This window comes from Crocodylus siamensis, chromosome 1 (assembly GCF_052110815.1).
Source record: "Crocodylus siamensis isolate JL-2025a chromosome 1, ASM5211081v1, whole genome shotgun sequence".
Lineage (NCBI taxonomy): Eukaryota > Metazoa > Chordata > Crocodylia > Crocodylidae > Crocodylus > Crocodylus siamensis.
The window spans coordinates 343,019,407-343,039,541 of NC_143395.1; the positions used below are offsets into that span (position 1 = coordinate 343,019,407).

General features: G+C 40.3%; 1 protein-coding gene across 4 annotated transcripts in view; it reads right to left on the reverse strand.

The window, feature by feature from the left end:
* Nucleotides 1-4,494: 4,494 nt before the first annotated feature.
* The window catches only part of BORA (BORA aurora kinase A activator), a 30,683-nt gene continuing 15,042 nt past the window's right edge, over nt 4,495-20,135 (reverse strand). For all 4 annotated transcript variants that reach the window (XM_090024451.1, XM_090024457.1, XM_090024464.1 and 1 more), the window contains 6 exons: nt 18,863-19,086; nt 16,902-17,055; nt 13,666-14,273; nt 12,713-12,844; nt 9,522-9,699; nt 4,495-6,189 (listed from right to left, as the gene is read on the reverse strand). In XM_090024451.1, coding sequence (XP_089880577.1) covers nt 6,110-6,189; nt 9,522-9,699; nt 12,713-12,844; nt 13,666-14,273; nt 16,902-17,055; nt 18,863-19,086 — 1,376 coding nt within the window. In that variant the 3' untranslated portion in view covers nt 4,495-6,109. The remainder of the gene's footprint in view (nt 6,190-9,521; nt 9,700-12,712; nt 12,845-13,665; nt 14,274-16,901; nt 17,056-18,862; nt 19,087-20,135) is intronic.

Genomic DNA, 20,135 nt, shown 5'->3' on the forward strand with positions numbered 1-20,135 from the left:
GGGCAGTTTGGGGGGCCCCCTCCAGCAGGGTTGGGGGGGGGGGGGTCAGGGGGCTGTGGGTTTCATAGATTCATACACACATAGATGCTAGGGTCGGAAGGGACCTCAACGGATCATCAAGTCGGACCCCTGCCTAGGCAGGAAAGAGTGCTGGGTTCAGATGACCCCAGCCAGATGCCTATCCAGCCTTCTCTTAAAGACCCCCAAGGTAGGGGAAAGCACCACCTCCCTTGGAAGCCCATTCCAGATTTTGGCCACCCTTATTGTTAAGAAGTTTTTCCTAATTATCTAGCCTAAATCTGCTCTTTGTCAGTTTGTGACCATTGTTCCTAATTACCCCAAGAGGTGCCCTGGTGAACGGAGCATCTCCGATCCCTTGCTGCATCCCCCTGACACATTCGTAGGTAGCCACAATGTCGCCTCAGCCTTCCCTTACGGAGGCTAAAGAGGTCCAGGTCCCTCAGTCTCTCCTCATAGGGCTTGTCCTGTAAGCGCCTAACCATATGCGTGGCCGTCTTGTGGACCCTCGTATCTATCCACATCCTTGAAGTGCAGCACCCAAAACTGGATGCAGTACTCCAACTGCAGTCCGACCAATGCCGCACAGAGGGGAAGTATCACCTCCTTGGATCTATTTGTCGTGCATCTGCTTCCACCGCCTATATGCTTTCTTTTTTGCCCTTAGACTCCCCTGGATTTCCCTGTTTAGCCAAGGAAGTTTTCTGGCTCCTTTTCCCCGTACTGGGATAGTCTCCCTCTGTGCCCAAAAGATCGCTTCCTTTAGAAACAACCACCCTTCCTGAACTCCCATCTCACCAATACTCTTATCCTGCAGTGCATTGTTGACTAGACTCCTGAGCACACTGAAGTTAGCCTTCCTAAAGTCAAGGACTTCCACCCTACTAGTTATCTTACCGTATGGGAATTCAGCTGATTGGTGGTCACTGTCCCCAAGGTGACCACGAATCTGAAGCTTCCCTACCAGGTCCTCCCCTGTAGCCAACACCAAGCCCAGTAAGGCATTCCCTGTAGTGGGACTGTATACCTTGGGGAGTGGGAATGAGAAGCACTAGTATGGCCTGAGGGAGCAGGGGACAGTGGGTTGGGAGTGAGGGGCACTGGTAGGGCCAGGGGGCTGTGGATTGGGACTGGCTATCGATCTTTACAAATGGGTCCTGATTACAGAAAAGGTTGAAAACCACTAGTCTAGTGTACTTACCTAGGGGTAATGGGAAAAGATGTTTTAAATACCCTCTTACTACTTAAGGGAATTTAAGTCTGTTACTTGCATACTAGTAGCATGACCTAACAGCAGTTCAGGGAGTCATTCTCATTTGTTTACTCTACTTCTGGCAATTTGTATAAAAATGAAAAATTGGAACAGGTCCAAAAAGTTTAGAGGACCATGCCCCGCACCCATTACTTATTTAGCACATTTCCCTGAGGGGTAGCAGACCAAAGTTTAGCCAAGCATAGGGGTCTGTGGGTGCGCTACTGCACAGTAGCCTAGTAATACTGTGCAGTAGCATATTAGCACTGTTTTGTGTTGTGGCGTGCTACTGTGTAGTATTATTCAGCTACTGTGCAGTTCGTGTCTTGTAAGCTCACCCTGTTTGTTGGTAGCTTCATACTGAAACTCTATTTAGTCTCTTTCATTATTTCTCCATACTCTCCTTGAGCATGAAGGCCTTATAAAAGAAACTGCTACTTTGTTTTCCTTTACCTCAATGATATGTCCTATGATGAGGTCATTGTTTTTTTTCCCTAGTCCCTGCAGTTTCCAGTTATATATTTTTTCCCCTACAGCCACTTGAATTAAGTAACATATTTAAACCATATTTAGTTTTTCTTCTTTTCTTTTAAGTTGGTATACACAAGTATGCCTTTTAATTGATTTTCCTGTTTCTGAAGGCCTTTTCATTGCTTAGAGCTAAAAAATTCCTAAGGAGAAAAATAGAGATTTCTTAATTACAAATAATAATTAGATGAGGGAAGAAATTGATTCTCGTAGTATGTAAATTGCCTGATTTGATATCTTAGTCATCTAGCAGCCAGGAATCTTATCTAAGCTATTCTCTTTGGTTTATAACCAGGCATGTTGTTGTTGTTGACTAGTCTTATTTCCAGTCTCAACTACCTTCATACTATATTATATATCCAGAAAGTTGATGCAGGCTATTTACATTCAGTGCAAAATGAGATTTAAAAAAAAAAAAATTATCAATTTTCTTTTATCCACATTAAATACCTGGAATAGTGCATCTATCTATATGAATTTTATAATTAAGTTTAATAGGGGAGATGTTTCACTCAATTTAAAGTTGTTCAGATAATAACACTGAAATTTTAATATTTGTATTGGATTCCACATTCTTTAATTGTAGCAGAAGCAATTTTTGTGATATGCTAATATATTTTTTCAGTCCTTAGCAGTAATGATCCCTTGCAGTTGAAGATGATCACTCCCGGGGGTTAAGTAAAGGATTGTTAATGAATCCATGGATGGCTAAGAAGGCCAATCCTAGCAAACTTCTCATTGAGCAGCTCATTAAATTGGACTCCCTCCTTTCAATAATTGTATTCTTTGAAAAATACTTAAATTATTCAACTCACTGATATTTTGGTATTTTCCTCCATAAACTGATAGCTTTATCGAGTTCTCACAATATTAGTCCTACTTTCTTCCTTCATTGGTCCCCATAGCTGTTGTTTATATGTCTTCTGCTCCCATTTTTTGATCAATTCAAATAGCCCACCTTTTAAGACTATACCTATTTCCCTTAATTCAGACATCAATAGGGAAAGAGAGATGCTTCCAGGCAGTGTTATAGCCTTTTTTATATAGGGAATATGCAAGAAGCCTACTTTGGTAATATAGTATACTGGACCAACTATGTATTTTGGAAAAGACAGAAAACAAGCTTTTGGGCACAAAATGCCCTTCCTCATCTCCAAAATGTCCTCTTCACTGTTAAAGGAAGGGGTGTGTTTTAGGTTTGTGACATTTTTGTGTTGGGGGGGAGTGGGAGGGAAATCATGACAAGCAGCCCTTTTCTTCCAAGAGAAGCTTCTGCAAAGGCTACATACAGGTATGCTTTAGAAGTAAATGAATAACAAAAGTAACTTGTAATATGCACTATGACATATTATAAACTTCCCCCCAGAAGTGGTACAATCACCTACTCTGAATATCTTAAAAAAATGATTGAATGCACACATTGCTGGGGTCATTGACCCCATAAGTCTTTCCTGTCCAAACACAAGGGGGCTGGACCTGATGATCTTTAGAGGTCCCTTCCAGCCCCTAACAACTATGAATCTATGGCAGGGGTGGGTAGTTATTTTGGCTGGTGGGCCACTTAATGAGTTTTGGTGAGCTGTCGAGCTGCACATGCAAAATCTTTCTAATTGTTTGAACAAATTATAGATGAAAACAAATCTTATGCTAAAAATCAAACATGTGACATTTTAATTTTATTTCAAATATTTTTTGTCCTGATTTGAGTAGCATATATAAAGGTGATTGCATAAGAGCTCAAAATAAAGTCTTACTCCTGTATATTGTGGGTGTAGATCTGTAGGGGAGGTGGGGAGATGAGGGCAGGGCCTGTCTGCATGCTAGGTCTTAAGAGCAGACTAGGGGGAAAGGGCAGGGGGCATGTGCAGCAGAACTCACCTGGGTGGTGCAGTAGAGGTGCAGTCTGCCCTCCCCAGTGCTTTGCATGGGGCCTAGCCCCACTTATTCCTGCCCTATGCCTACTGCCAGCATGCACAGCTTCCTGGTAACCAAGGTACTGCTCAGCTCCTCCTGTCCCAGCTGTACTGCTCTGGGCAGCAGGTAGTGCAGGGAAGCAGCAGCAGCAGCCATGGGCATGCCTGCTGAGTTACCAGAACTCCAGCTCCTGGCTGCCCCCAAGTGACTGATCATCCTGCAGGGTGAGTGCCAGATGGCCTGGAGCTGGAGCCCCACACACTGGGGCAGGAGCTGCCTGGTTGGGCATGTACCTGGTATGCATCCCCACAGCTGCTGCTGCTTTCCTGCACTCTACTGTGCTGCTCTGTGCAGTAAGTAGGCAGGAGGAAGAGCCCCTGGAGGTTGGGGGAGCTGAGCAGTACCCAGGCTGCCAGAAAGCTGTGCATGCTGGCCAGGGCTGGCAGTAGGGCGGGTGTGGGCAGGAATGGATGGCGCTTAGCCTCAAGTGGAGCACTGTGGGGGCAGCTACAATCAGCAAGCTGGATCTGGCCCATGGACCATGTTTTGCCCACGCCTGTGCTATGATCTTCATGCAGCACCACAGATGAATGTAGTGCTCCAAGGTAAAAAACATCAAACCCCAGTACCTTCCATACTAGGTTACTGTCAGACCAAAATCAACTTTAATTCAAATGGTTCTTTCCACCCCCCACACGCATAATCTCTTCTCTCGAGCATGAGTGTATTGAAGTAGTTTGATATATAACACTGGATATAAAGTATCCAAAACAAATTAGGTATTTAAGAGAAATAAGTCTTTATTATATTCAATCATTTAATTATACAGTCATTCATAATATAAAAATCCTTGCTAAAACATTTTTTTTCTCAAATGTAAACAATGACAGTTTTGTGCAATGTGTCAGCCATATGCTTAAGTAAAATGAGATGACGGTGATGGTCACAAGACTACTGCAGTTAAGTTATACAGTAGATCTAGATGAAATGATTACTTAAAAACATAATTAAAAATATTTAATAAGGATTTTTCCTCCTTAAAAAAGGAAAATAAATAGTTGCAGTTTCTTCTTGCCATAATCTAATTTAAAACAGTAAAACAGGACAGATAGCACAATTGTGTGACTAAACACAGTTTTCTACAAATTACTATTTATTTCATTTCTGCTTATTTTATGAAGTAATTAAATAATGTTAGTGATTTTTCTTTTGAAACTACTTAAACTTCTGATCCTGAAATATGCAGATAAAAAGAATTCAACAAAATGTAACATTAAATGTTAAGACCATATTCTTAATCTCCTTTATTTCATACAGAGGAGTCTAAAAGTTACAGACAGTACAGGGAAAAATTTGATGGTTGGTATGGGTTGCTTTGAAAAGAAAATCTGACCTGAAAGCATCCATAATGATCTACCAGTGGGACTCGAAACCTAATTTAGGTCAGAAATCCAGCTTTGCCCTAACAAAATTTTGATCATCATCTTTCCCCTTTTCTCCCATCTTACCTTGGGAGCTGGGTGAGTGGATGTGGGTGTGCACATGAGTATCCATTTGATGTTAATCACAAAAAAATATATCAAAGAAATCCCTGTCTTCAAATCACATGAAACATTAGACTGTTTTAACAGAGTAGTTTCTAATATGAGAAGCAGGAGTGGTAAGTAAAACGGCAAGTGTTATTTCTCACTGCATGACATGCTGTTTTTCATAGCACAAAAAAGCAGCATCTCTTCAAAAAAGTCCTAGAGAAGTAGGGCTAGAAGGAACCTCCAGAACTCATCTAGTCTAACACCCCGCCCCCCCGTGGTATAAAGTATCTTTATATAGCCATGATATTTTGTGATTGGACTTCTATGTCTCGATCAGTAGAACAGTTTCTGGGGATGCGGCACAGTTTCAAGACTAAGCATAAGTGGTCCAGCACATTAGTTCAGTGTATTTTTCAATCCCTGTACTACTTTGTTATATAATGCATAGATTGTTTAAACTAACCCTGACGTTTGAAAAGTATTGGAAGCTCTGAAAAGTATATCCATTTGATAACACATTTAAAAAACAAGTCATTTAAAAAAAAATTGCAACATCAAGTTTGAAAAAAACAGGGCATACATTTTATTGGTAGTAAGAAAATTCCCTGTTTAATTTCTATATACATTTTTCCAGAGTTATCACTCCTGAGGTAATAAAAACAATGCAGCTTTCTGTAATTAAATTACATTCCTTACACTAGTCTGCCTAAACATCTCTCTTCAGGCACTGTTTTATTGCCATAAAAAATCATTTTTCACATATCTTTCAAGTGTTCATAATGTAATTGATACAATGTTCTAACCTAGAAATTTAATTTCATTTGTAGGTTTATGGTATGCTATCTCCTCCATGGTCTAATCACTTTTAGAGAGGCATTTCTGTAGGTTGTTGCATGGAATGATGGGTAGATATTGCATCCAGAGTCCTGGGACTAGGTATACTTGCTATAAAAAGAAAAAGGGGGTGGGGGGAAGGAGAGAGAATACTTTATTAGAAGTATTCAAGAGAGGAACTGATACCTTTCTGATGGTTGTTTTTTGGACAAAAACTTCTGGTAAGATTCATATGATCTGCTGAGGCTAAATTCTAAACTTTTTTTCACTAGTAGACTGAAGTGACATTCAGGATACTGTTCTTTCATATTTAAATCTAGTGGCACTCACAAAACCTAATCAAGTCTGTATATTTACTGATTCACAGTTTTGCAGGTTCTGGATTACTAGTAGTACTACTGTGAATTAGGTGTAATTAAATGCTTTCTAGTGAACCCCCATTTGCAGTGTTTTAATAGTAACAGAAACTTTGCTATAGAGGAACTTTACTTCAGGAAAACTGGTCTCACTGAGCCTCCACTATTCATTTAGGATTTTACTATGTGGTGATGGCTACTATTCATTTTTCCTCAGTCTGTCTTAATTTTTTAACACTTGATACAATACGACTGCAACATCTGTATACAGCATTTGTTATACAAATTGTAGATGAGACGGATAAAATAGAAGCAAATTAATGCAAAGAAGAGAACTGAGACAACTGTGGGAAGAAAGTTCCCAGCCAACAATATAGATTTTGTATACAGGAATAGAGGTCAGTACTGCAGAAGTAAAAGGGTTAAGATGCACCTGAGGGTATGTCTTCCTCCAACTCCCTGTCTATTCCCACATACTTACCATGCCCCCAAATCCAGATAATAGGCACCATCTGATTTAGGGTGGCTGAAGCACAACACCTAGAAGCACAGCTTAGAGCATGAGCCTGAAAGTGGCTCTGGGTGTATGCTCAGGACCTCCTACCTTGCCTAACTTCTGAGTTTGGGCACATGTTGAGCAAGATTTACAGAGATGGGGCATGGTTCTCAGCAGTGTTCTGGGGGTCACACCCCAAAGGCAATGCAGACAGCTTTCACATGCGTAGGGAAAGTCCATAGGAAGCATCCAAAACTAAAAAGTTCACTTTGTAGTAAAATAATTATTAGTATCCATATAGAGCAGCTTCACTAAAGTGGTTTACTTGGTAATAACAGGTTTTGCTGAAAATACTGTAGGCCATAGAGGTGAGACAAGGATTACTATAGATAAAAAGGCTGTAAAGTGAAGGCAAGAAAAACAGATAACAGCTAAAAGAGTTTCAGCATATGAGGTATTGAAAAAAATCAACAATTTTGCAGAAGGCTTGACAACATGATCTCTAAAACTTGTGAAGTGAAGGCACGGGAGGTAAGTTAAAGGTTAGAAATGATATAGCGGTCTTGGTGATGAATGAAAGATTGATTAGGGGTAAAGCAGCTGTTAAACAGGAAAGATATAGGTGAAAAGATCTTTGTGGAATTCCAGTTTCTGATGGTACTAGGGATAACATAATTAGCCAATTACTTTGCTAAGGAGATAATACAGGGCACTGAGATTCACTGAAAAATTCAAACTGTATTCAAGGAGTACTGAAAGTTAACTAGCAGGAACAAATGAGAAACCATATCTTTCTGCATACCTGTGCTCTCAAGTAAGACATACATCTTGTACTGGGAGAGCAGCATGACAAAAAAATCTCTAGGATCTTACCTGCTACAGCAAGGACTCAACCATGGTTGAATGATCCATGCTACGCAGTTTTAAAACTATTGCCAATTTAGCTATGATTAATATTAAACTTAAAGCTGTGCTGCTCCTGTGAGACAGACAGCAGAACTGTGCTTAAGTCCCCACCCCTGCCACATATAGCCAGAAACAGGAGAAGAGTGCAGTGCTTGGCAGCCATTTTAGCGCCTCCAGCAGTTTGGAAATACCAGCTTCCCTGCTTAAAACATGCACTTTGCCTTCAAAATTGGAGAGTATGCAGGTAAGTAAGGTAATTATCCAACTAAACAATGACTTCTGTGCAATGGAAAATAAAACGAGTTCACTATTTCCAAAGTAGTACTCCAGAATACTATTGTATGGAAGACAAGGAAAAGTAAACTTATCAAGAAAAGAACTGAAACAGAGTCAGCTTAAAAGGAGGCCTTACAGTGACATTTACTAGTTAGTTCATGCTTGTGCTGTCATTCTCTCTATCAGTCAGGATGTAATCGCATAATCAGGGGGACTTATCCCACAGGACAGGGAGTTAAGGTGGTACTAGTTTAGTTATGAATTAAATGAGAGTGTCAGAAGAGGAAGGAGCACATTTTGCACTCCTATCCTGTGCTGTGATAAGCTAGACCAGACTATAGAGGGCAAAAAACATTTCTCAAGTCTGTCCCGGAACAGGCCGTGCTAAAAGTGTAAGAAGGAGTGGGAAGTGTTATGTTAATCACTCTTCCCTATTATTTAACTGCTCCTTTAGTAATTAGCAACCATTCAAATGTACCTGGCAATTGCAGCAGATATTTTGATAAGGCATGCACTAATACTTGGATAAAATCTTAAGTTATGCATTGAAGCTCCATATCTGGATGAAGTCGGGGGGGAGGGAAAACTAGAAGCACTACTACCAAGCAAGGAAAATATGTTATTTGCAATAGGCTACAAAGAGCTGCAGTTACAAGATTTGAAAAGTTTACTTCAAGCATTACTTGATAGAACTCTAAGCTTAGTAAGTTTGAAGATAATGACAATGGCTTCCCTTGATGATTTTTATTCACACAAACTGGATACAGGACATGCTCATATATAATAAAACCTGAACGCTAGTTTGGGGTACTGCAATTTATAAGATAGCATATTCAGGGTCCATGATTCTAAAGTAACTAAAATACAAACGCCGTCTGCTCAAAGCATATTTCTCCAGAAGCTGAACATCCAGCCAAGCTTTTGGAACAATATGAAGCCACCACAGTTCACAAAAAGACCTCCAAGGAAAAATGCTAGCCAACAGCCTCTCCAGTTTCAGAAAGGGACTGAAGATATTAGGTCAGGGGTTCCCAACCCCTGGGCCATGGGTTTTGCTGGTTTGGCTGCCAGTCCGCAGGAGGGTTGGCTGTCAGACCGGAAGTGACCATGGACCAGCAAACTGTGGCTTAGAAGTGACCAGCATACTGCATACTGGCAGCCAACCCTACAGAGAGAGGATAAAGAGTTGGCTACCTGCCCACAGTTTGCCAGTTCTCACAGCATAAAAAGGTTGGGAACCCCAGTAACTAGGTCAAGATACTAGATGTGGCTAGCATAATCTGCTCTCTGAACTGACTTCCATAGTTTCGTAGTAGTTATCATAAAAAGAATAAATTCATCATACAACATAAACTATTAAAAAGTATCATATGACACTCTTCAGGATCTCTGCAAGACAAATTACATACCATTGCTGTGTAATCCCTGAATCTGATGTTCACCGGTATGTTTCCAAGTAGCAAAATTGCAAGCTGCATTTTGACTGAATATTGTATTGTAGGTTTTCACTTTATGGAAACATGGTCGCTTCTCTGGAGATTTTGCTCCCAGTAGATGACTGTCCTTATGGTTTAAACCAGGAAGCTCCTAGATGCACAAATAAAACTTTGTGATTCTGTCAAGAAAATGCTCATTTCAAGTAACTAACAGTTAATTCTCCAAAATGAAACTAATTCTAAAGAACCTACAAGTTTCAGGTCATTACTGTAAAATAAGTGTACCTCACCTTCGTTCTTTAGCTTAATGGAAACTAAGAGACTCATTCAGCCTACAAAATTCAGTGTTTTCCACTACGGCTGTGCGAGGCTTTGGACCATGCTTTGGATCTGGAGAAGATTTGGATGCTTCGGTGTCTGAAGCAGCATGTCTGGATTGAAGTGCTGGCTTCTTTAGGCTTTCTGAAGCAATTCAGAGCTTCCAAACCACTTCAGAAAAGCTTCAGAGCCACTTCAGAGATCAGGCCTTAGGGTATAATGGGGAAAATACCAATGAAATACCTATAACTTTGTTGTTTTTTGTCTGATTTGAATGAAACTTGCAGGGGTGGTAGCCTCTGCATGAGAGCATGAAGCCTGCCAAGTTTCAAGAAGATAACTGCAGGGGTTTGGAGGTACTAGTAGCTACTAGATAAAACAAGTTAATTAGCAAGGATTAACACCTACAAAAAACACAGAGTAAGGAAAGGAAATAATCAATACAGACAATCAATTGCCCCTAGACAGTCAGTTGCACAAGCACCCATGTCATGAATTTTGCCTGTCAGCAGCTAGAGGTGCAGGGCCCCAGAACCCCTGCACCTATCTCCTCGACAGCTGGCAGGCTTCGGGGCTGCAGCAGAGGCTACCAGGCCTGCAGCTTTCACCCTGCTGTGCCTTAAACACACACAGTATCACTCATGTCATGAATTCTGCTTGTCCGCAGCTTGAGATGCAGTTTCCCCCAAACCCCTGCACTTATCTCCTTGAAACTTGGCAGGCTTCGTGGCCTCAGCAGGGGCCACCACCCCTGCAGTTTTTGTCCCCTTGTGGTGTAACATAGACATGACATGAGTCTGCTTTCAAGAATTTGGGGTGCAGTTCCCCCCAAACCCCTGCACCTATCTTCTTGAAACTTGGCAGGCTTCATGCTCTCAGCAGAGGCTACCACCCCTGAAAGTTTCATCCAAATCAGACAAAAAACAACATAGATATTTCATTGATTCCGCATTATATCCTATGGCTGGATCTCCGGAGCTGCTTTGGCCAAGCTGAAGCAGGAAACCCACCTGGAGCTTTAGATCGGATCTCTGGCATCTGAAGCAGCAGGATCCAAAGCCAAATCAAATAGCTACTTATTCATACAGGCCTATTGTCCACAGGTATTATGCTTCTGGAACACTGTATGTGAGTCAGACCCTAAACCACTGGTTCTCAATGTTTTTAAGCTCAAGACACCTCAAAAAATACCAGCCCTTTAGTTTTCACTTGTTTTTTGACTACAGAAAACTAGTAGAGCAATTCTTGTGTTGCAAACAACTCAGAAAGACCACAACAGCTCAGGATGTTTTTGACACTATGGATTCCTCTTTGAAATCTCTTGAGTTTCTTGTGCATATCTGTACACCTAACAGTGCTAATAGAATGGCACCCTGCAACACCTTGAAAGGATCTCAAGGCACCTCAGGATGCCATGGTACCCTAGTTGAGAACCGTTGCTCTATTTTGGGCCAGCAGTACATGTTGGGCCTACACCTGTGGAGTGAGCTAGAGATGCCCTCAACCATAGGAAGTGGCTTACTTCAGTTTCTCAGTCCAGAATCTAGATGTTACAGGATCCCACGGCAGCAAGAGTGTATGGGTCGCAGAACACATATGGTCAAAACATCTCAAAGAACCACAGTTACTGTGGGCTAAGCCATCATTTTGACTTGAGTCCTAGTCCTTATGTAGGAAGAAAATCCTCAGAGACTATAAGATAGATGGAAACTACTAGTCTCAGGTATACTTATAATGAAAAAACTGCAGTCACATAGAATCAATGAGTCGAAAGGGACTTAGACAGATCAAGCCTGACCCCCTGCCATGGGCAGGAATGAGCACTGGGGGTGGGAAGGCATGTGCAACCTGCCTTTGCCTTGGTTGGACTAAAGCATAGGAAAGGAAATAAATTGAACCAAATTGCTTATTTGCTTACTTTGAGATAGGTGAGAGTGTTAGTATACTGCTAGAGCCGGGTAGGCAATCCCTGGCATGTGCGCCAGACTGTGGCATGCAAAGGCATTTTGCTTGGCATGCGCACCTTGAGGCAGACAATGTGGAAGTAGCTGGGGCTGTGCTGCCACAACAAGGATCAGGCCTCTCAGAGGTCCTCACCACCCACCCTGGCACACCAAAATCTTAGAAGTCAAGGTTGTGGGTGTTTTTGGCACTCTGCCCAAAAGTACTGCCCCCTCTCCTATACCAGAGGATTAAAAGGAGAGTACATTGGTTTTAACACATTATGTTCCCAAGGAGGAGGAAGCTCTTGGATAGCAGAAAAGCTTGAATGTAATCTTAAGATGCTATGTACCACAAAGCATAAGAAAACAGTATGAGACTTTAAGAGGCATCAGGGATTTGAGGACCTGACTTCATTGCCAGATATGCTCTAACAGAAACGAACAGCCCTGAGCTCTTTAGCTTTAAAGACCATGGAAAAATAGCTGGAATCTGGCAGCCTATAAAGTGATGTTGTTTTTCTCAAACACGTAATTTCTTGGCTTTGTGCGTGGGTGTGGCAAACTCCTTTCTGTTTTCAACTAGTATTTTCTGGACATCCACAAAAACCAGCTCTTTCCACTGGTTGTCAGCCACCACCTACCCTCTGAGACGCAGCAAATCTGAGTTTGGCTACAGAATGTTTCTGTGGCACTTATGGGCACAAGATAATTAAGAATTAAAATTTTTCCTGCATCCTCAGGCATCTTGACTGTGTGCGTCATACAGTAAAACAGGACCTTAAACAATTTGTAGCACTTAGTCAGGGTATGCTTCAGTTACTATCACATCATTAGGGAAGGAGGAAATAACTGTCAGGGCTTTTCCAAAAATGGATGCTGGATATGGAAAAAAATTATTCTTACTTTTGTTTTGAGAAGCTCAGATTTGTTTGGAACGTCATAAGCATGTGGATCATTTTCTCTGCAACTGCTTTCAGCTCCAACAGTGTCCATAAGGCTGCTTCCACACGTCTGTGTATTATAGCCACTGTCCACCTTGAAACAAAAGCTAAATATTAGAATGCTATGTACTTTATTTCAAATAAAGCTCATTTATTTCTTCTACAATATTTGATATATTTTATATTTGAACAGCACATATAGTTAATCTGAATGTGTCAGTGATTAGGCAACTTAACTCACCACTGAAATACAACCTGAAATGCTACATGACAGCTGTTTATCAATATACTGTAACAGTCCTAAAAGGTTTAACCTCCAGCTCAAACTTCAAGGAGATATTCAACGAATGCATCAGAAGTACACCAGAGTTGAAATAAAATCCCACCGAGCTGTGACCATTAATAGCAGAAGTATCAACATCTTCAGATAAATAGTGCCCCCATACCACGCTGGATTAGTCTGAATCAAAACTATCTAGCTGAACTACTACCTCCCCCACCTCTAGCAAACTTGCTAAAGGTTGAACCCAGTTGATTTGGCTATACAGTAAAGATTGATTTTTTTTTACAAAATAAAACAAGTGTAGGCTTAACAATAAAACGGAAATATCTATTCATGAATTGTAAAGCAAAAGAAGGCTGACTGGTAACATGTTCTTTCCAATTACTAATGAATCTACTGCAACAAGAGCCAGAATGCTAGTTTTGGATTAACCTAAATTTATCAGTTAGCAAAAAAAAAAATGATAGTCTCTGAAGTTGTTGTATTTCTGGTCACAAGGAAAGAAAAAGAAATAGAGTCTTATATTTCAACACTCGGTCCCATTCAATAAGAGATGACAGCTTTAGAATAGGAGCCAAAAGTGTGAACACAAAAAGATAATTTGGGTTATAACAAAACCAGAAAAATTTTACCTGAATACTACTGCTGTCACAAGGAATTGCACTGCTTTCCGCAAGAGGTGACATGAACATATGGGAACTTTCAATACTGAAGGTAATTCCTGTCATGAAGCTTGTCATTGGCATATTGCTATTACCAACCGTTTCCTTTACCCAAGCGTTCTCATCTGACGCCTCAATTGGATCGACCATATCTACAGTATTATTTTCCTTTGACCCTTCTATCTCCTGCAACGATGACAGTCCTTGCTCACAAGCTTCAGAGAGATCTGGTGCAATGGACACAGTGGCCACAACCAAATGTGTGCCATGGGCAAAAGTATCACCATCTTGGTGTCGTAGATTTATTGAATTTTCCATTTTTGGAAACAGGCCTTCTGCTGGTGGGGCATTTTCCTTATTATCTTCCTCTTGATTGTGATTTTCAAGTGTAATTGGTATCCTAATGAGGGAGGTCTGATATTGTGCACTCCCTTTGCATGCTCCAAGTTTCATAGAAGAGCAATTTTTAATTGGAGAGCAGCCATCTATATAAGGACTCCTAGTATTGGGAGATGTCCTCATGTTTGATTTTGAAGAAGAAGGAACATCAGGAGAACGAAACATAAACTTCCTTTGTTCTGTCCGTGATAGAAATAAAAATAAACCAATCTATTAGATACTACATAGAAGAAAACCTCACATTTTCTTAACTAGAAATATGACAACTGAACTAGACAGTACACAAGGAAAGCATTATCTTCAAACAATGCTATCTCCAAAAGAAATGAATAGTCCTTTTGAAAGAAAGATTCTCAAAAGTTTTATTTAACACACTTTAACAAAGATGGTTAGCCATTAGTCTGAGATTAGGTAGAAAGTAGGGCTGGGTGGCACATTAGAGACTAACAGGTTCAGAGAAGTATGGGCTTTCATATGCAGCAATTTACTTCAGCAGGGACAGACATTACACATAAACTGGTTCAAGTAATCAAAAACTGCCTTAAACCTGGAAGAGAACATAAGTTCAGTGTAGATAAACCAGTTTCAAAATGGCTGAAACCAGTTTGAGATAAACCTGGTTGAATGTAGTATCAGACTTAACTGATTTGGGTCATACCAGTTTATACAATGTCCCCTTCCAGGTTCAAGTTAAACCAGAGTCCCCCCAGCATCCCAGATGCTTTGCAGCCTTGGGCTGGGCTAGGCTGTGCTCTCTGCTCCAGAGAAGAGGGTGGCTCCACCCCTCTTCTCTCTAGCCAGAGCTCTGCCTGGCTTCCCTCACTGCTCAAACAGGGATTCCCCACCATCCATGCTGTGGGAGCTGGAATCCAGCCCATGGCCCTTAGGCATGTGGTATGCTAGCCAATGCTGAGAGGGGAGGAGGTGTGCGTCCACTTTAACTGGGACAGGACAAAGGCGGACAGAACAGTATCCACTTCGGACAGGGGTTCTCAAACTGTGGGTTGTGAGCAACTTAAAAGGGGACTGCAAACTTCCAAGAGGATGTGCATGGCAGCGCAGCAAGGCAGTGCATGGAGTGGTGGATGGTGGCAGCAGCTGCCACGTGTGAGCTCCCCATCTCCCGCCACTGCCATCCAGCACTCAGGATCACAGTATCACAAAGTTTAAGAACCCCTGACTTAGGACTTTTTCGAGCTAAAAATCAACAAGTCAGCTGGTAATGTCCCTCCTTGGAAAACACTGTTAAGAAGAGCGTGAACTCATGAGAGAGGATTTTGTTTTGCTGATGAGCTGATAAACACTGGTTTTATCAGCCTCCTGCTGGTTTGCAGCCTTGTCAGGTTGGCAGACACAAAGAGGGAGATTGAAAAGCTCAGTATCATCAACAGATGTATGCACTGCACATTCCCTCTTTGTCTCAGAGTGCTAGCCTGGGGCTGGGGCCTGGCAACACTCCGGCCCCTTGAGCAGCAAGTTGGGGAAAAGCCAGAGACGGTGCAGGCCAGGGTAGGGGTTTAAACCCCTCGTAATCAGAGCATCCTGCTGGGGCCTGGCCACACCTCAGCTCAGCACTATGGAGGGAAAGGAAAGGGCTGTTCTAGTGCCCCCTGGCTTCTAGCCTGAGCCACTGCAGGCATGTGCCTGTATTTCTGGAATGAAAAGGAAATGTCTATCCACGTCCAAATCAGTTCAAGCTTTGCAGGTTACACTAACCTGCAAAGACTGAATCAATTCAGGCTCAGGCTTTCTGAATGTCTGTCCCTAGCCCAGCAGATGCTAGGAATCGACTAGCATTTGTTGCATTTGATGAAGTAGGTTGCTGTCTATGAAAACACACACTTCTCTGAATTAGTCTAAGATGTTACCTTGCTCCATTAAGAAGTACATTCTACATTATACTTCATTTTCATAGATGCAATTTAATATCCAATTCTAACTAAAGATTAGCTTTCCATGGCCTGTTTTACAGCACACCGAGTACCAAATAGCTTCCAAAATAAATTGGTCTTTGTTCAAAATGCTCTAATATAGTCCAATAATACAAAATCATGTTTTTTGTTTTAACTATATGCATTAAATGTTAAAAAGAAAGCTGTAAAATATAATATACAATATATATATATTTTACAGAATATTTGGGGTAAAATAATTAACAAAACTTTTTACAATCAGGCCTAGAATTGAAGTATCTTTGAAATCATTATACACAGATATATCAAACTATCACACAGCAAATCAGGTCTAAATCACTTATGCAAGTGGCCAAAGTCCTTCCAGAGTATAAATAACATCAAGTGCCAAATTACAAGCAATTGGGGTGTCTTATTATAATAAGCATCTCTTGGTCTCTAAATTAGTAATTTATTTCATTTCAGATCAAATCATCTTTGGGGAACCAAGCTCAAATTTAAGGGATTACCGATTAATAGTTGTCATTCTAGTCCCAACTTTTAATTAAATTACAATCCTGATTACCCGTATTTGTTTTTGACATATAGCTTCAAAAGAAAGTCCCTCCTCCGATCAGATCAATCCCTCGCAGACTCTTTCCACTCATAAGGCTTCATTATTCCTTTTTCCACAAGTTTATTTTTTGTGCTTTGAATTTATATTCAGGTTAACATTTTTTATATTTAACATGCTTTACTTCTAAATTTAGGATTGGCCACACCAGAAGAGATCACTAGTCTATGAGTCTGGTATCCTGTCCCTAGATGGGGACAAATTTACCACTAAAATAAAAACATTTTCCAACAAAAAAATACAAGTTCCATGAAAGGAATCTGCATATAGTTAAACTGTACCTGACAGTGGTGTTTTTCTTATCTGAAAAGCAATTGGAGAAAAAGTAGGAGAAGCAATATTTGCAGGAGACTTCTCTGGAAATGTGGGACTGGTTATGCTCCCCAGACTATATGCCCTTGTACCTCCCTGGATAGGACTTGAGGAAAACTGACCCTTTAAAACAAAGAATAAGCATAGCATAACTTTAGATTAATATACAGGTGAGAACCCCCCACCCCGAATCTTTGAAATACATGGCACTAGTGAGGAAATTTCTACCCCTGCTTCACTGACGCTCACACCCTTGAACAGAGTTGCTTGAACATATATATATATGGATAGAAATTTCCTACATATGTTCAGATTATATATATATATATAAAATCTGAAAAAAGTCAATTCATAAGCCAGCCAAAAGAAATCCTTCCCCTGGAAGGGGCAGTAGAAGTGTTTTCTTCTAATGCCAGGTTTCCACTAGGAGTACTTTTGCCAGTATAGCTCTATATTCCTATTTTATTGTCAGGGTTCCTAATTGTAAATACATTTTATATTAGCTAATCTACACTTCTGCCAAAATGGTTTCTCCCCCACCACCCCCATCTTCAAACTATGCTATACCAAGTGAAAAATAGTTTTCCTGGTATGACTTCTCTCGTGGCACAGCTCTGTCAGTCAAATCACTCCTTCTCACCAAAAATACATCAGGAAACATTTGTAGTGTAAGCTTGGTTTCAGTTTCAAGCTATATTTGGACATTTCAGAATAGAGCTGGACTGCTTCATTGGGAGCAAAGGAAAACAGCAAACACTTGCCATTATTTCCATAATTATGATCTTATATGCAATAGTTTTTCACATGTAGTCATCTAGTACAGTATGAACCTTGCCAGTTCATTTACAGTGAGCTTGTGTTGGACTTTCAAGATGTATTGTGTTCTGCATTTCCCAGCTCTGAAAAGATCACATTTAGATACATGACACTAAGCATGGCAGTTTTATTGCTCAACACTGTCCTTTCAAGTGCTTTCTTTACCCTAAAGGGAAAAAGCAAGGTTCATACAGGACTCAAGTGCTGAATTATTTCATGTGCGACTGACTTTTTCATGGAAGTCCAGAGTCCCTGGATAATTAATTAGGTTTATGACAAACACATGTCAAAACCTGGTTGAGAAGTAATTTTTATTAGATTATTACACCTTTTGTTGACTCTCAGAGAATTAACACCTGTTACAGAGTCAGCTACTTATTCTTTCAATTCAAGATTTAAAAAAAGCTTCTAATCTTCATCTGAGACTTCAGATTTCTCTGAAAATCCAGGGAAGATATTTTATCTCAAGATTTCCAAAAAGTGGGGGATTTTTCTTCTTTCCATATAGCAGCAGTTTTGACATACCGGATCATCTGGACCCTTCCAGAAAACAAATTTCCTGCTTTGCAGATTTGCTTTAAGTGAAAGCATCAGATTAGCTGTTTGCACTAAAGGACATTTTAAATACTAAACAGTCCTTGGATTCACATTTTTATTAAGCAATCTTCATGAATTTAGGGAAAAAAAGACAGTGTTAATATATTCTCAACAATTAAAATACTTTTTGGATAGGGTATTCTGAACTAAATGATCCCATATCCATCACAAGATGCACATAGAGTAAAATCACTTGCACACTTTCTCTTCAATACTGCTCAGATACAATCACTTCTCCACAAAGAAATATAGTTGTTTCACAATAAACACCAAATATACAACAGTTCGATAGGTAGTAAAACAACAGCATAACACTGAAATTTGAAAATGAAGTTTTAGTTAGGCAGAATACCTATACCAAAGTGGAATTTGACTAGGACACTTTGGATTAACACACGTCTTAGTCCAAAAATTGTAATCCAGCCTGTGAAACATTATGAAGCACATATACTTCACTCACTTTACTTATACCAGCTAAATCAGTATGTACACAAAGAAAACAAAATAAACTTCTTACTGAGCTAGATGTTTCTAGAGGGCTTCTGCACCGGACTGGAGATATATCTATTGAACAGAGCACTCCAAGTGATGGTGGCTGATTATTACATGGACTTTGCAAAGAAGGGGATAAACACTCAGATACACTTCCATTCTCCTCTAAAAATAATTTTCTTCTAAGTGATGAGGAACTAAGGTTTTCCTGAGACTGATCTGCAAATTCTTCAGTCTTAAAATAGTCACCTAAAGATTAAAAAAAAAAAAAAAAGTTTAATCAAGCCACCCAATTTCACCTATCTTCAGAAAAAGAATGCAAAAAGAGGCCAGGACCCTGCCTATAAACACCCCAGAACAGCTAACTTTAAAAAAAACTGAAACTGTCAAAATACTGAAGGGACTACAAGATGACAGACAAGCAACGTAATAAAAATAAGTAAACTTCTCCCCTATAGTCACAGTTTTATGAAAATGTTATAACATTATTTTTCCTGTCTACAGAGGTTGAGCCGAAGAGATTAATTCAGTTCAGCCACAAGTGTTAAGCTGTTTAGGGTTTGAGAACAACTGTCACTTTGAAACACCAAGATTTAATGAAATCCAGGGTTCCAAATCATTCCAAGCAATCTCTTATTCCTCTTCCCTAGCTACCTCTCCCAAACTATGACAAAGTATTTAAGGTTACTGCACATTCTAGACACTTTAAAGATGAACAGGCAGAAAGCAGCCAACAAAAAGCATGCAACTCCTTCAAAGGGAAGGATGAAAAATATCTGGGTACTTAAATAGTAATTTAGGATGTACCCAATATTGCAAAGCAGAGAGCAAGTCAGATAAAGTTCAAGAGCCATATTCTTAAACTACATCAGGAACAGAAAATGGTCTCAAATTGGAGAGCTCCTGTTCTCCCCTAAAAGGGGAGAGGAGAATAAATAAATCTATCCACTGAAGAGCTGAGATAATCTTGTTAACTGGCTGCCCTAAATCAAGTGATAGCTGGAATCTCTTCAACTTCCATCATTTAGGAGGCAGAGAGTAAGGAATGTGGCATGTGTGGTCCCTAAAGGACACTTCTGGTAAAAAAAGAAAAATCCAAAAAAACCCAACCTAACTCCTATAAAGAGGATGCATGAACTGCAATTTGCATGGCAAGAACATCTAAAGTACAAGTTACTGTAAAAGTAACTAACCTCTCTACTGAGAAATAGAAACAGTATTTCTGTTACTGTAAGCATATATCATCTGTAACCCTTTCACTACCGTGCCTCCACCTGGCTGAACCATGTTCAGTTAAG